Genomic DNA, 14,964 nt, shown 5'->3' on the forward strand with positions numbered 1-14,964 from the left:
TTTGGACTGTCTGTCCAGGACAGTGGGTTAGTTGTTAGTTGGTTAATGAGAGAGAAGAGGTTGTAGTGGTCTTACACCTACCCACTGAGTTGTTAAAACTCGCTCTGGGTAGGTGCCGGTACCGGGCTGTGAACCCAGTACCTACCAACAACTCAATGGGTAGGTGTAAGGCCACTATACTGACTTCTCTCTCACTAACCACTAACAAATTACCACTAATTCTCTGTCCTGGACAGACAGCCCAGATACATGTAGCTAAGGTGTGTGTCCAGGACAGTGTGCTTGAACCGTAATTGGATATAAGCACAATAACAAATAATAATTAACTTAGAATAGAAGCAATGGGTTCTTCCTACAAAGTGCAAGTTGTGGATTTTTATTTTTTCACGGTGGGAGAAGGCAATTGCCATTTGCTCATACCCACTATAGTTACAACTCCAAAAAATACTTACTTCCTTCAATGTCGACAGGTCGTGAATGTGCTCTTTCCTGATCATACGGTGATGACTGGCCCATTGATTTACCCACACTGTCACACCGGTCTTCTCGCCCTCTGCAATATACATGTGGACATAATATTATTATGTATACATAACAACTGACAGCATAATCTGCATACAATATCTCTTATACAAAAAACTAACGGCAATTTTCACACTATGCTGTGTATATAGTCCAGATCCAAGATACACTCTCAAAGATCGATCTGTCTGACATGCACATGTTAAAATAATAGACACCAATTAACAATGAGGATGAAAAACACCCCTTCAATCAATAAAATCAGTTATACATTGTACTGAGAAATCAGGACAATTAAGAAATTAAAAAATATATATATGCTGAAATGGATTTGGGTATATTGTTACTACGGTTAAATACCTCATAACTGAACCCTCAGTAAACCAGAATTCACTAAAATCTCTTAAAACTGAACTTTTTACTTGGACCTGAGTAGAGGGGTTTCACTATATTATGACTTAACGTGCAGCATGATGTTTTAGTCTTTTGGCAGTCAGTACTGGTATGTTTCATCTACTAGTCCTAACAAGTGCAAGTTACTGGAGCAGGTCTTGGGGGTAAAAGAATATTTGCTTAATGACACCTCAAAACATTTTAAACTACTGCTATTTTATATCTAACATATGGTTATTTTGACACTCCAAAGATTCACACACCAACACACACACACACACAGAGAGAGAGAGAGAGAGAGAGAGAGAGAGAGAGAGAGAGAGAGAGAGAGAGAGAGAGAGAGAAGAGAGAGAGAGAGAGAGAGAGAGAGAGAGAGAGAGAGAGAATGAATGAATGAATGAATGAATGAATGTTTAACAACACCCCAGCACGAAAAATACATCAGCTATTGGGTGTCAAAATATGGTAGAGAGAGAGAGAGAGAGAGAGAGAGAAAGGTGGAAGACAGACAGACAGACAGAGAGAAAGAAATTTGCTACAGCCACCACACATTGAAAGGCAGCAATGGATCTTTTACATACACTTTCTCGTAGACAGGGACAGTAACAACTGTACATAATTATTTTTCTATTTTAATTTACTTCTACAATAATTAGGATGGTTATTGTATGAATTTTCTTGAAAGAGATGTACATGTAATTACAAAACCATTTGCGATAAAAGGAAACTCTCATAATTCAAGAACAAATTATATCTTTAGCTAATTAACATCTTTCAAAGAATGTGCACTGGACATAAACGAAGAAACAACTCATTTTCAATAAGCTGCATGACAACACTATAATTCAGGAGAAGATGGAAAAAGACTTTTTATGGCCATCCGCCGAAAGCAATAACATCATCTGTAAATGCACTAAAATGTTTCCTTTTGTTGTTTTATCATAATAATTTCAAATAATAGAAAAATAACATCTTGTATTAGAACTTCAAATTCCATGGTTCTTTCCTCGCATTGTGAATTATCTTTTGTTCATTTTCTCTGTGATTTGTGGATAAAGAAACCATTACATGACATGACATAAAATACAACATGGCGCATCCATTTATAGGAACTACGACAATAAGAAACATATTTCAACAGTCTTCTTAGGAGCGCACTTTCTTTGTGTAATATTCGATTCTATTGTCCTTGTTATGAACAGCTCATGTGTATTTTTACAAGGACCATTAGGAATAATGTTCTGAGTTGATCAAAAAGATATGAAAGTTTTTCTTATTGAGAAATCAATAAGGAAATATTATGGTGCCTCAGATACAAGCATCACCTGGGTAGTCATTGTTGTACATGGATTAAAGTGTTTTGTTTTTCAAGACATTTATAATAGACTCTGTGGAGTAATGATTACATCATTAGCTGTAATTTTATGGCTGGTAGGTATTGGGTTCGTATGCCTATACAGGCTACCATCTTTTTGGTAGGTTATGGACACCACTAGAGCACATTGATTAATTAATCATCGGCTTCTGGATGTCAAACATTTTGTAATGACACAGTATTCAGAGGAAACTCACTACATTTTTCTGTCAGTAACAGGGTGTACATGTATTTCACAAGCACTTTCCAACCAACAGGACAGTACATACCATGTCCTTTGATATAGCAGTCGTTGGGTAAAGGTTGGGATGGGAAAAAACTCAATGGGTCTACAGAAGGTTGATCCCACAAACTAAGCACCTCTCATGTTGGCTCAAAACATCCATCCATCCAACCATTCCTTCCATCCATTCATCAAGTAATCCAAACCCCACAAAACCCCAAGATTCCACCCATCCATCCAAAACTCACCAACCCATCCTTCCATCTAATCATACATCTATTCATTCACAGATTCATAAACCAATTCACCCACCCACCCACCAATCCATCCATCCATCCATTCACTAACTCATGAATATGTCATCCATTCTTCTATCATTTAACCCACATATGCACCCATACACCCCATCCATCCATCCACCCACCCAATTTTCATCCATCCATCCATCCTATTCATCCATCCATCCAAAATAGATGAATGCTTAACTACAACTCATCTGTATAAAACCTAAGTACCAGTAAGCTTAACCCAACAGAGGTATGTAAACCCCTGTAACACACACTCAGTACATTTCCTCAAGGTCTTTTTCTCTATTTTTCCCCCCATTTCATTCTCTACTGCAAGAGGTAGCAAAACATTGTAATCAAACGTCTTTAACTCCAGAAAGTAACTCATTGACCCCAAAAGCAAAGCAGCACAGAAAAAGGCAACACTCTCTGATATGAAAGGCGAGAAAAGCTTACTTTACCACGGAACATGAACCAAGTTGACAGAAGCAAACATCAGACCTATATTTTGTATTTGTAACATATGAAGCGCTATTACACTGGAAACCCATGGGGTCAGTAAGTACTTGATACATCTACCTATACACTGCACACTCCAGATCAGCTTTCCACACCAAGAGTGCGAAGAAAATTACTTTTCCACTTTCAAGACAATTTTGTGTTTTTAATGGCCATATTCAAAACATCTGTGTATGTAATACAGATAAAAAGAAACTCTAGCAAACAGAAATATATGTTATGCTGAATACAGCAAATGTAACTATAAATAAATGTAGTTCAACAAATAGTTGTAATTATAAATAAATGTAATTCAACATATCTACAGTTGTAAGTATATAAATAAATGTAATTCAACATATCTACAGTTGTAAGTATATAAATAAAAGTAATTCAACAAATCTACAGCTGTAAGTATATAAATAAAAGTAATTCAACAAATCTACAGTTGTACGTATATAAATAAATGTAATTCAACAAATCTACAGCTGTAAGTATATAAATAATAGTAATTCAACAAATCTACAGTTGTAAGTATATAAATAAATGTAATTCAACAAATCTACAGTTGTAAGTATATAAATAATAGTAATTCAACAAATCTACATTTGTAAGTATATAAATAATAGTAATTCAACAAATCTACAGTTGTAAGTATATAAATAAATGTAATTCAACAAATCTACAGTTGTAAGTATATAAATAATAGTAATTAAAAAAATCTACAGTTGTACATATATAAATAAATGTAATTCAACAAATCTACAGTTGTAAGTATATAAATAATAGTAATTCAACAAATCTACAGTTGTAAGTATATAAATAATAGTAATTCAACAAATCTACGGTTGTAACTAAATAATAGTAATTCAACAAATCTACAGTTTTAAGTATATCAATAAATGCAATTCAACCAATAGTTGTAACTATATAAATAAATGTAATTTAACAAACCTATAGTTGTAACTACCTGGATATAAGTAACAAATATCTACACGTAGTGGTAATTATATAAATAAAAGTTAAAAGTGAAATTTACTTTTGTTTAATGACACCACTAGAGCACATGGATTTTTAGGCAAATAATTTAGTTTCAAAATGTCGAGTTGTAATGTAGTTAAGACTGTTTAATTACAATTGCACCATCTTCCTAAATACTGCCCATCTTTCTACCTCCATACTTACCTACTTATTTACCTCCCCATGGGGAAGACAAGATACCATTACACATTAGACCGACCTTGATGACGTCGTGGTTAGCCATCGGACATAAGGCTGGTAGGTACCGAGTTCACAGCCCGGTACCGGCTCCCACTCCAAGTGAGTTGTAACCACTGAATGGGTAGGTATAAGACCACTACACCCTCTTCTTTCTGACTAGCCACTAACAACTAACCCTCTGTTCTGGACAGACAGCCCAGATAGCTGAGGTGTGTGCTCAGAACAGTGTGCTTGAACCTTAATTGGATATATGCATGGAAATAAGTTGAAATGAAATTAATGCATGTTAGACATTTTTCAAACATATAAATTGAGGTTTTGTACGGTAATTAGCAGAACTTTTTTTTAAACATCTTATGTATATAAACCATTTATTTAACAGCTGTAGATATTAGCACAAAAAATCTCATAATAAAAATGCATGTAACATTTTGTTAAAAACTAACTGGATTGAATGCAGCCAATATCAGATGATACATAAATACTGTTAATTTTCTTTTAGCGTTTACATAAACATGCTTATTTATCACACTTTTCTCTTGCTTTTGTGATATTACAAAGTGTAATATATGTTACTATTTGGAGTGTAAAAATATTGGTAACTTGATTGGTTGTGGTAAACATTACATGACAAGATTTTTAATGCTTTTGCGATGTTACAAAATGTAATAAAGACATGCTAATATTTTTGTATGTATAAAATATTGTTACTGACTAACTGTATTGAATACGGACCGTATTACATGGAAAGTAATATTCCAGCACCTGCAGATGTACATTAATCAAGAAGGCATAGACATAAAAGAAACACATTCATTAGAAAAACACTCCCAATTGATTAAGAAAATATTCTCACATCTACGTGTGTGCAACTTTGATGTCCATCATCATGGAAATGTTAAAACAGTTTCATATGTGCTCCCCGTTCTGTTTGATGTCTTGGTACAATCCCAAGAAAAGATAACATTCAGTACGAAGTAGACACACACAAGGTTTTTAGGTGTTTTTTTAAAATACGAGATAAAAATCTTGTTAAAAAATATAAATCTGTCCATCCTTCCATCCGACATTCTATCAATCCTCCATACATCCACCCATTTTCCAAATCACCTACCCACCACCAAAAACTGAGCACTCGTCCCTCTAATCATTCATCCACCAATATCCATCCATCCATTCATCTGCCCTTCATTCATCCATCCATCCATTTAGAAATCCTTCCATCCATCCACCTGCATCCATCCATCCATCCATTTATCCATCCGTCCCCTCATTTATCGATTCATCCACCCATTTATCCATCCCCTCATTCATCCATCCATTTAGAAATCCTTCCATCCATCCACCCACATCCATCCATTCATCCCTTCATTCATCCATCCATCCATTTAGAAATCCTTCCATCCATCCACCCACATTCATCCATCCCCTCATTCATCCATTCATCCATCCATTTAGAAATTCTTCCATCCATCCACCCACATCCATTCATCCATCCCCTCATCCATCCATTCATCCCCTCATCAACCAAACCATCCATTCAGACATCCTTCCATCCTTCCATCCACACATACATGTCTACATAATCTATTGCACTGAGAGGACAGGATATTTATAATACAGCTGCTGGTGCTGTAACTTAAAGACCCATCCAAACATCCTTTCACACCCAATCCCCCCCCTCCCCAACCCCCCAGCCAAAACCTCACCCTCTACACATACATAATCTTGGTAACAATAACAGGTGGTTTAAAATGTTCTATCAACCTATAGATTTAAAATATAAGACTTTTGAATCCTTTGTGGGATCTAGTTCAGTCAGTAGAGCACTTGCCTCAGGTACTTGGGGTCAAAGGATCAAACTTCCTCAGCAGAAATATTGTTTTTTTTCTGTTCCAACCAGTGCACCACAACAGGTATATCAATGGCTGTGGTATGTGCTGTCCTTTGGTATACCAGTCATGGTGCACTGGCTGGAACAAGATAAAGCACAATGGGTCAGCTGTATAGTGTACAAACTGAAAATGATCTTGAATCGTGTCGTATATGAATAACGATGTCATCCTTGTTTTCTAATGTTTGTAATATTCTGCATAGGGATTTTTTAAAGACACTTTGTACTCGTTATTGGGAATACAAAGCAAAAAATAAAATAGACTTAAAACCACATAGCTCATAGTTAATAATGTTATTATAATGGTAATCTTTAAATAAAATGTTTTGTGATGGACATAATACACCCCCCCCCCCCCCCCCCCCCCCCCATGATCACTTCTGGAACAGCCCTTACCTGGGTGACATTAAGTCCGATTCTGAACTGGACCTCTCTTTGATGACTGACCCATCTGGCCGTAATCCCAGGTGGTGTGCCATTGCCATGGTAACCGGTGGTGACATCATTGGGTGGGCGAGTGGCATGAAGGGGAGGTGACTCATGGCATACGGGTGGGGTGGAAACCCATTCAGCAAAGACTTCCGATCACCTGGAAAATAGGAAAGGCCTGCACCTATTTTATAAGCAATCTGAACTCAGCGAAATATGCAGAACAATATCAAAATTTATCCACACTCAACCATCTCCACCCCTCAAAAACAAATACCCCAACCCCCCCCCCCCAAAAAAAAAAAAAACCCAACACTCACCTCATACACCAAAACAGAAACTTATGTATTGTCAAACTTGTTTATTTCACCAAATCAAATCACATAAATGACAATTTTTGCTACACATGCTACATATACAATCTTTCAGTCAACATAATAAACACCATCTGCATATCAATGCTACAACACCTCATTTATAACTGAAGATAATATGACCATACATTGTTCATTTTTTGAGAAGAAAAAAACAGGAAGTGTGCTTGACTCCCATAGTTCAGAACTGTCATGCTAATCTTAATGGCACATACCCCAACCCCTGCAATGGCCCACAGCAATCAGCAATGCCATGGGGATTGCCATGGAATTTTAATTCTCTGCAGCATGTTTTTTTTGTGTTTTTTTGCTGAAGACTACATTTAATATTTAGTACCTGCTATACTGAATACTAATTCGCTTCAAATAACTTGACTTTTGTTTTCTTTTTCTTTTTAAATGAAATAAAATTACATTAATGTGCAGACTAGATAAAACACTCAGGCTTCTAAATTTCATGGAAATGATTGTTTCCAGTAGGGTGCTTCCAAAATCATGGAACCGAAAGTCTATTACCCATTATCATGCAACATAATCCACCATTGCCATGCTTACTGAAAGAAAAAATAAAACCGAGAAAAGAACAGTTTCCAATGGGATCACTGGGCACAGAACCGAAAAGGTGTTTCCTATAAAATCTGAAATTCTGAGGCTTTATACTTTATGAGTCCCATCACATACATCTCACCAATAGCAGGCGTATCAGTATGAAATGTTCTATTTATATTTTCAGACACAATGAACTTTGACCCAGTGAGATGCTACTTGTTATACTACTGCCTGAAGCCAGATGAAGGTGACTTTAACAATGGCAGGCATGCCAGTATGAAATGTCCTATTTAAATTTTGAGGCACTATGAAATTTGACCCAGTGAAATGCTACTTGTTATATATACTACTGCCTGAAGCCAGATGAAGGTGACTTTAGCAATGGCAGGCATGTCAGTATGAAATGTCCTATTTACATTTTAAGGCACTATGAACTTTGACCCAGTGAAATGCTACTTGTTATACTACTGCCTGAAGCCAGATGAAGGTGACTTTAACAATGGCAGGCATACCAGTATGAAATGTCCTATTTAAATTTTGAGGCACTATGAAATTTGACCCAGTGAAATGCTACTTGTTATACTACTGCCTGAAGCCAGATGAAGGTGACTTTAGCAATGGCAGGCATGTCAGTATGAAATGTCCTATTTACATTTTAAGGCACTATGAACTTTGACCCAGTGAAATGCTACTTGTTATACTACTGCCTGAAGCCAGATGAAGGTGACTTTAACAATGGCAGGCATGTCAGTATGAAATGTCCTATTTACATTTTAAGGCACTATGAACTTTGACCCAGTGAAATGCTACTTGTTATACTACTGCCTGAAGCCAGATGAAGGTGACTTTAACAATGGCAGGCATGCCAGTATGAAATGTCCTATTTAAATTTTGAGGCACTATGAAATTTGACCCAGTGAAATGCTACTTGTTATACATGACTTTAACAATGGCAGGCATGCCAGTATGAAATGTCCTATTTACATTTTGAGGCACTCTAAACTTTGACAAGGCTGTGAGATGCTAATTGTTAACAATAACCTCTTAAAGGTGTAATTTCATTGATACATAATGCATGGTGACTTCCCACCAAAATTATTTACTAATGTTTGCTTTGAAATGTAAGCATTATATACCTTCAATCCTTACAACTAAATAATTGAATTTACCAGCAGAACAAAAACATTGGGAAATCTTCGGTGGACAACTGATGGAATTTGGTTGCAATGAACACACTGTAATGCTATTCCAGGCAGATGTTGTTGACAAAGTTGCTGTCTTCATGTAAATCATCCGTCTCCGATGGGCCTATCCAGTCAACTCGTCAGATTTTGTGGATTTACCAATTTCATAAAATGTGTTATACCATGTGATAAGATGGGAATCTTGTTGTACTGAATGCAGCTGTTTTCACAGTATATAAACACATCACAATCTCTCTATACCTGTGTTAATTAAGCTGAAATGTGTACTAGATTGATTAACCTTTTCAAATCTCTGCTGGAATGACATCATGGATCGAGTTTAGTCATGAAGTCAAACTAATAAGGTGGACAGTACACTGTCACTGTTATTTACAGCCGTTGCACTTGTAGCTAACTTGCAAGTCACAGACCCATGATTGTCAGGTTAACTATACGTCACAATGTAATTGATTTCCATTGTGTAGTTTTTCATTAGATGTATGGCAGTGGTGACCTGGTCATTACCTAGGAGTAGCTAGTCATAAGTCTTGAAATTGTTAACACACGTACATGTGTAAACAACCATGTGTTATTAAAAATAATACATGGTGTTCTCACCAACGGGTGTGTAAAATGCTGACTTCTTTCTCACTGATCACTTACAACTAACCGACTGCCATGGACAGACAGTTTAGATAGCTGAGGTGTGTGCATGCCTATAGGACAGCACGAAAATAAATATAAATGAAATGAATGAATCCTACATGGTATTGGCTCCCACCTAGAGAAGGAAGGAAATGCTTTATTTAACGATGCACTCAACACATTTTATTTAAGGTTATATAGCGTCAGACATATGGTTAAGGACCACACAGATATTGAGAGAGGAAACCTGCTGTCGCCACTTCATGGGCTACTCTTTTCAATTAGCATCAAGGGATCTTTTATATGTACCATCCCACAGACAGGATAACACATACCACAGCCTTTGATATACCAGTCGTGGTGCACTGGCTGGAGCGAGAAATCAGACATGATAGTACATACCACAGCCTTTGTTACACCAGTTGTGGAGCACTGGCTGGAATGAGAAATCCCACCTAGAGTGAATTTTAAATGGATCAGGGGAACAGGATCTAGTTCCATCAATAGAACACTTGTCTGAAGTGATTAAGTTGATGGCTCTAACTTTCTCGGTGGATCCATTGCCCAATGGTATGTGCTGTCCTGTTTATGCTTACCTAAGTACATATAAAAGATCATTTGACTGTTAATGTTACGGTTTTCCCTGAAAAATGTGTATGAATTACCAAATGTTTGACATCCAGTAGCCGATGATTAATAAATTAATATGCTCTAGTGGTGTCATTAAAGAAAAATAAACTTTAACTTTATTACCTAACCATGTAATATTTGTATGCTGATTGAAACAATGGCAACAATTTTAGCCATTCAGGTTACTATTGTCATACATGAGATTTGATTTGGTGGTGTACACCCTTTACAGGCTTATATGGCTTTAACCACTTATACCACGGGGCCAGTACCGACAGACTGACAAATCTTCACATGTCCAGCTCATTGTTACTTCACACGCAGGTAACGCAATACTGCCCTATACCTGGGAAACACAGGTGAAAATAAACATGCTTCAATTTCACATTTCATCCTACATAATGAAAGTTATTTATTGTCTAAATAAGCTGGCCTCTGTGTATGTCAGAAGAAAAAAGTGTTTTCCTTATGTGATACATGAAAACATCAAATACCTAGCAATAATATTTGCATTACAGATGAAAACACAAAAAAGTGTGGATTCTTCTGTGAAAACAAGTTTCTGCCAGCCGACCACCGATACACCTGTCAATGTGAATTCACACAATACACGGACATATGATATAGGATACAACTGTAGTGACATGGGATACATATAGAGAATAGTACACAAGTGGACGTTAAATACGATTTATTTTACGAGTTATTTTAAAATGTATCTAACAAGTGAAGGAAGGAAGAAAATGTTTTATTTAGCGACACACTCAACACAATTTATGTATGATTATATGGCGTCGGACATATAGTTAAGGACCACACAGATATTGGGAGAGGAAACCTGCTGTCGCCACTTCATGATCTACTCTTTTTGATTAGCAGCAAGGGATCTTTTATATGCACCATCCCACAGACAGGATAGCACATACCATAGCCTTTGATATACCAGTCATGGACCGACAGAGATCAATCCTAGACCGACCACGCATCAAGCGAGTGTTTTACCACTGGGCTATGCCCCCCCCCCCCCCCCCCTCATAACAAGTTAAAGCAAGTTGGATATATTTTTTAATGAGTTGTAAGATTAATGGTATCCAACAGACATTAATATACAGTACTCTGTTTCAGACATATTCTCAGAAGCCAGGGTTTTAGCATATTTAATTGTCTTTTCCGACAATTAAGGCAAGCATGAAGATCACTCTCCTCCTGAAATGGTAGTGCTATATGTGCATGAACAATCATATGAAGTTGCAAATAAAATTTATTTTAATTTTTTATGTCAAGGCATTGATCAATTTACTGCTCTCTTAAACTTTCCAGGTAAGTGTTTAGGGAAGCACAAGTGATCCAGGGCTTCTTGATTATGGTAGCCCATCTCCCACGGCTAGTGATATTCAATGTTGGGCTAGTAAATAACTACTATTGCCATGCCCATAGACTAGTGAAAAAAAGTTGTCAAATGCTGCATTTAAGTCTGTTTTTTAAATATGGATATCCTGCCCCATCCCACCCCACAATCATAGGTTTTTTTAAGTTCTTTAGGTGTCATATCTGATTATTACTATTAGGAAAATTGTATTAACTTAAAGAAGGGCTAGTGAATTTTTAATCGTGGCTAGTAAATGTTTAAAATCACTGATCCTATGGCTAGTGGATTTTATGAAAATTCCAGAATCCCTGAGTGATCACTCACATTTTCCTGGCAAGGACTGCTGCAACATTATGTCACTGTTGAACAGACTTATATACTTCTTTCACCGAGAACACATTTCATTACCATTATAATACCACAGATCTGCACATGTGTCCATTATGTGAAGAATAGTAATGTTTCTGTCAGCTGAGACCCAGTAGTTACCCTAACAATCTGTTTATTCTAAGTACCATTGTGAACATTTCCCGGCATTGGTCACAAACACACTAATTAATAAATTAAAGAAAATTAAAACAAATGACTCAGAAATCTCCAAATGGACAAATAATTATATGGTTCCCGGGGTAAAAAAGGGTGAAGGATACACAATCGGTAATACAATGGATTCGTTGAATCTCTGCAATAAGCATGAGTTCTATTGATTTATCACAACAAATAAATCATAATCATTATAAAGCTGATGCACCGAGGAACACAAATAGCTGCAGCCTTGGAACTGCCTTTAAACCTTTTAGCATTATCTTATTTTCTTCTCAATTCCGTCATTCATATCGAAATGAGAAAACAAGAAATAATTGATGCATTTATACAGCAATATTGGGTGTACTTCCCACTTCTGTTGTGTGCCACAATTTACAATTTTGTCAAACTACACCTGGGAGATGATCATTGTTTAGGAGGCCTTGTACGGTCAAAACATGCCATTTTTATGTCTCATTTAGCTTTGTAACAATTCTCTGCAAGGCTCAATGGGTAGGTGTAAACCACTTGCACCGACCAGTGATCCATGGTTTGTAACCATATAACCGTAAATAAAATGTGTTGAGTGCATCGTTAAATAAAACATTTCTTTCTTTCTTTGTAACAATTCAGGGCTCACTCTGTACATTGCCAAATTAGCCAGCTGCTAATTTGTATACAATTAAGTGGCTAAAACATTATAGTCTTTGGCTATATAACCAAATATTCCTTAAATTAAAGACATTTAAATAATTTTTTAAGGAAATACTATACTATATCTAAAAATTGTCTAAACCAAAATCCATTCCAATGTGAGCCTCCGATAATTGAAAATTTGCATAATCCATTTGTATATTATGCAAAAATAAACTTGTTAGCAATATGCAGTTATCAGACTGTATAAATGACATTTTTACTGAAATGATTAGTCAAATACAAAATGTTGATCCATCAGATCAAAATAAAAGAAACTGATGACTCTTCCTCCCACCACATAACTTGCAATAAAAAATATTGACTGAATTTAAATAATTGTAATAATTATATAAATGTATTGAATTGATAACTGTATTAATTACTGTAAGATGATTAATTAGTTTTGAATATTTGTCTCACTAATTATAATTATACATTAATTACTGATTTCTACGTCTTGGATATTTATGGAAAAAAAGAGTTTGTATTGTTTTAACAACACCACTGGAGCACATTGATTAATTATTGGATGTCAAACATTTGGTAATTCTGACTCATAGTTATTAGAGGAAACCTGCTATATTTTTTTCTAATGCAGAAGGAATCTTTTATATGCACTTTCCTACAGACAGGAAAACACATACCACGGCCTTTGTCCAATTGTGGTGCACTGGTTGGAACGAGAAAAAACCCCAGTCAGCTGAATGGATTGAATATTTATGAGTCATTTATGTTTTAATTCAAAGATTGTTAATATTATTATTATTATTTAATTAATGTGTTTTTATGTAATAATACTATCATTTTGATATGAATCGTTGTAAATATGGTATTTTCAGAATGATAATAATGCTTGTATAATATGCTTATTATTTTCCCTCCTTTTTTGTTGTAGAGATTGACTTTTAGCTTATCTCCCTTGATCTGAACAAACTGTCAAAACTAACAACTGGTGGTATTCTGTCTTACAAGTACCCTAAACAAAATTTTTAAAAACCCTCAAAACCAGTGTCTATTCAGTGAAAAGAAAGGAAGGAATTTCACCTGCAGCTGATCATGTTTTAAACTGGGACCTTTTGGTATCAAATATAGGAAACATTCTGTCACCACACAAGATACTCCCAAACAGCATCAAGATAACTTTTATGTGCATTCTTTCAGACAGGAAAACACATACCATGGCTTGTGATATAGCAGTTGTGTGATAAGGACAGGGGAAATCCATTGCCATTGGATCCACCAAGTGGATTTAATCTCATGACCCATTGCTGGTAAACACTCTCTACTGTCACCACACAGGATACTCCCAAACAGCATCAAAGGATCTTTTATATGCACTAGTTCTCACACAGACAGGATAGAACATACCATGGGTATTGGTATAGCAGTTGTGGAGTACTCTATGATAATTAATAACAGTGGCAGTCCATTGGATCCACCAAGTGAATTTAATCTTACGACTTACTGCAAGTAAACACTCTGCCAGTAAGTTAACTGGCATCCCTAAATAAACATGTGAAAAATATACCGAATCATTATTTCTAATTCTTCATTATGTTATAGTTCTTAATAATAAATAAAAAAAAAGTAAAAAAGATTCCTCATCTTGGTATACCAATTATTGAAAAAAACATGGCAATCTTTAAATTCAATTTTTTTTCAATGGAATGTCTTTAGATGACACACACAAGGCCATGACAAAAATTCAGCGTTCTGACATGTGCCAGCTGTTACAAAAAGCACTTCAACCATTTTCATTACAAAACTCTACCCATTAATTAAACCTAAACAGGGCCTCCTTATCCACAATCTGTAGAGAGGTTTTATCATCCAGGTAATATTGTGCATTGATTGAAGCAGAAAATCTTGTTCAGGTGGACTCGGGTGATATTGTTTTAAAGGCAATGAGAGATCAGCTGGTAAAATAAAAAAAGCACATTACACATCAATCTCTATTTCTTAACAAATTATACCATCTGCTTCAGGTTCTTTCATCGTCAATGCTGATGGTATTAACTTTCCATTTGATGAACTGCATGTAATCCATTCGATGGGACAAGTTTGACAAATTCATGGACGTTTGCAACTGTACCAATCATTCTGTCACACTTATTGAATTTTTCCTCACCAGAAGAGCACTTTGAACTGTC

The 14,964-nt window shown here is 35.9% G+C and overlaps 1 protein-coding gene across 1 annotated transcript in view; it reads right to left on the reverse strand.

Moving 5' to 3' along the window:
- Nucleotides 1-14,964, reverse strand: part of LOC121375328 (dachshund homolog 1-like) — a 124,373-nt gene that overhangs the window by 57,896 nt on the left and 51,513 nt on the right. Inside the window, exons 3-4 of the mRNA XM_041502730.1 lie at nt 6,810-7,020; nt 453-553 (exon numbers count right to left, since the gene is read on the reverse strand). Coding sequence (XP_041358664.1) covers nt 453-553; nt 6,810-7,020 — 312 coding nt within the window. The remainder of the gene's footprint in view (nt 1-452; nt 554-6,809; nt 7,021-14,964) is intronic.

This window comes from Gigantopelta aegis, chromosome 6 (genome assembly GCF_016097555.1).
Source record: "Gigantopelta aegis isolate Gae_Host chromosome 6, Gae_host_genome, whole genome shotgun sequence".
Taxonomy (NCBI): Eukaryota; Metazoa; Mollusca; class Gastropoda; order Neomphalida; family Peltospiridae; genus Gigantopelta; species Gigantopelta aegis.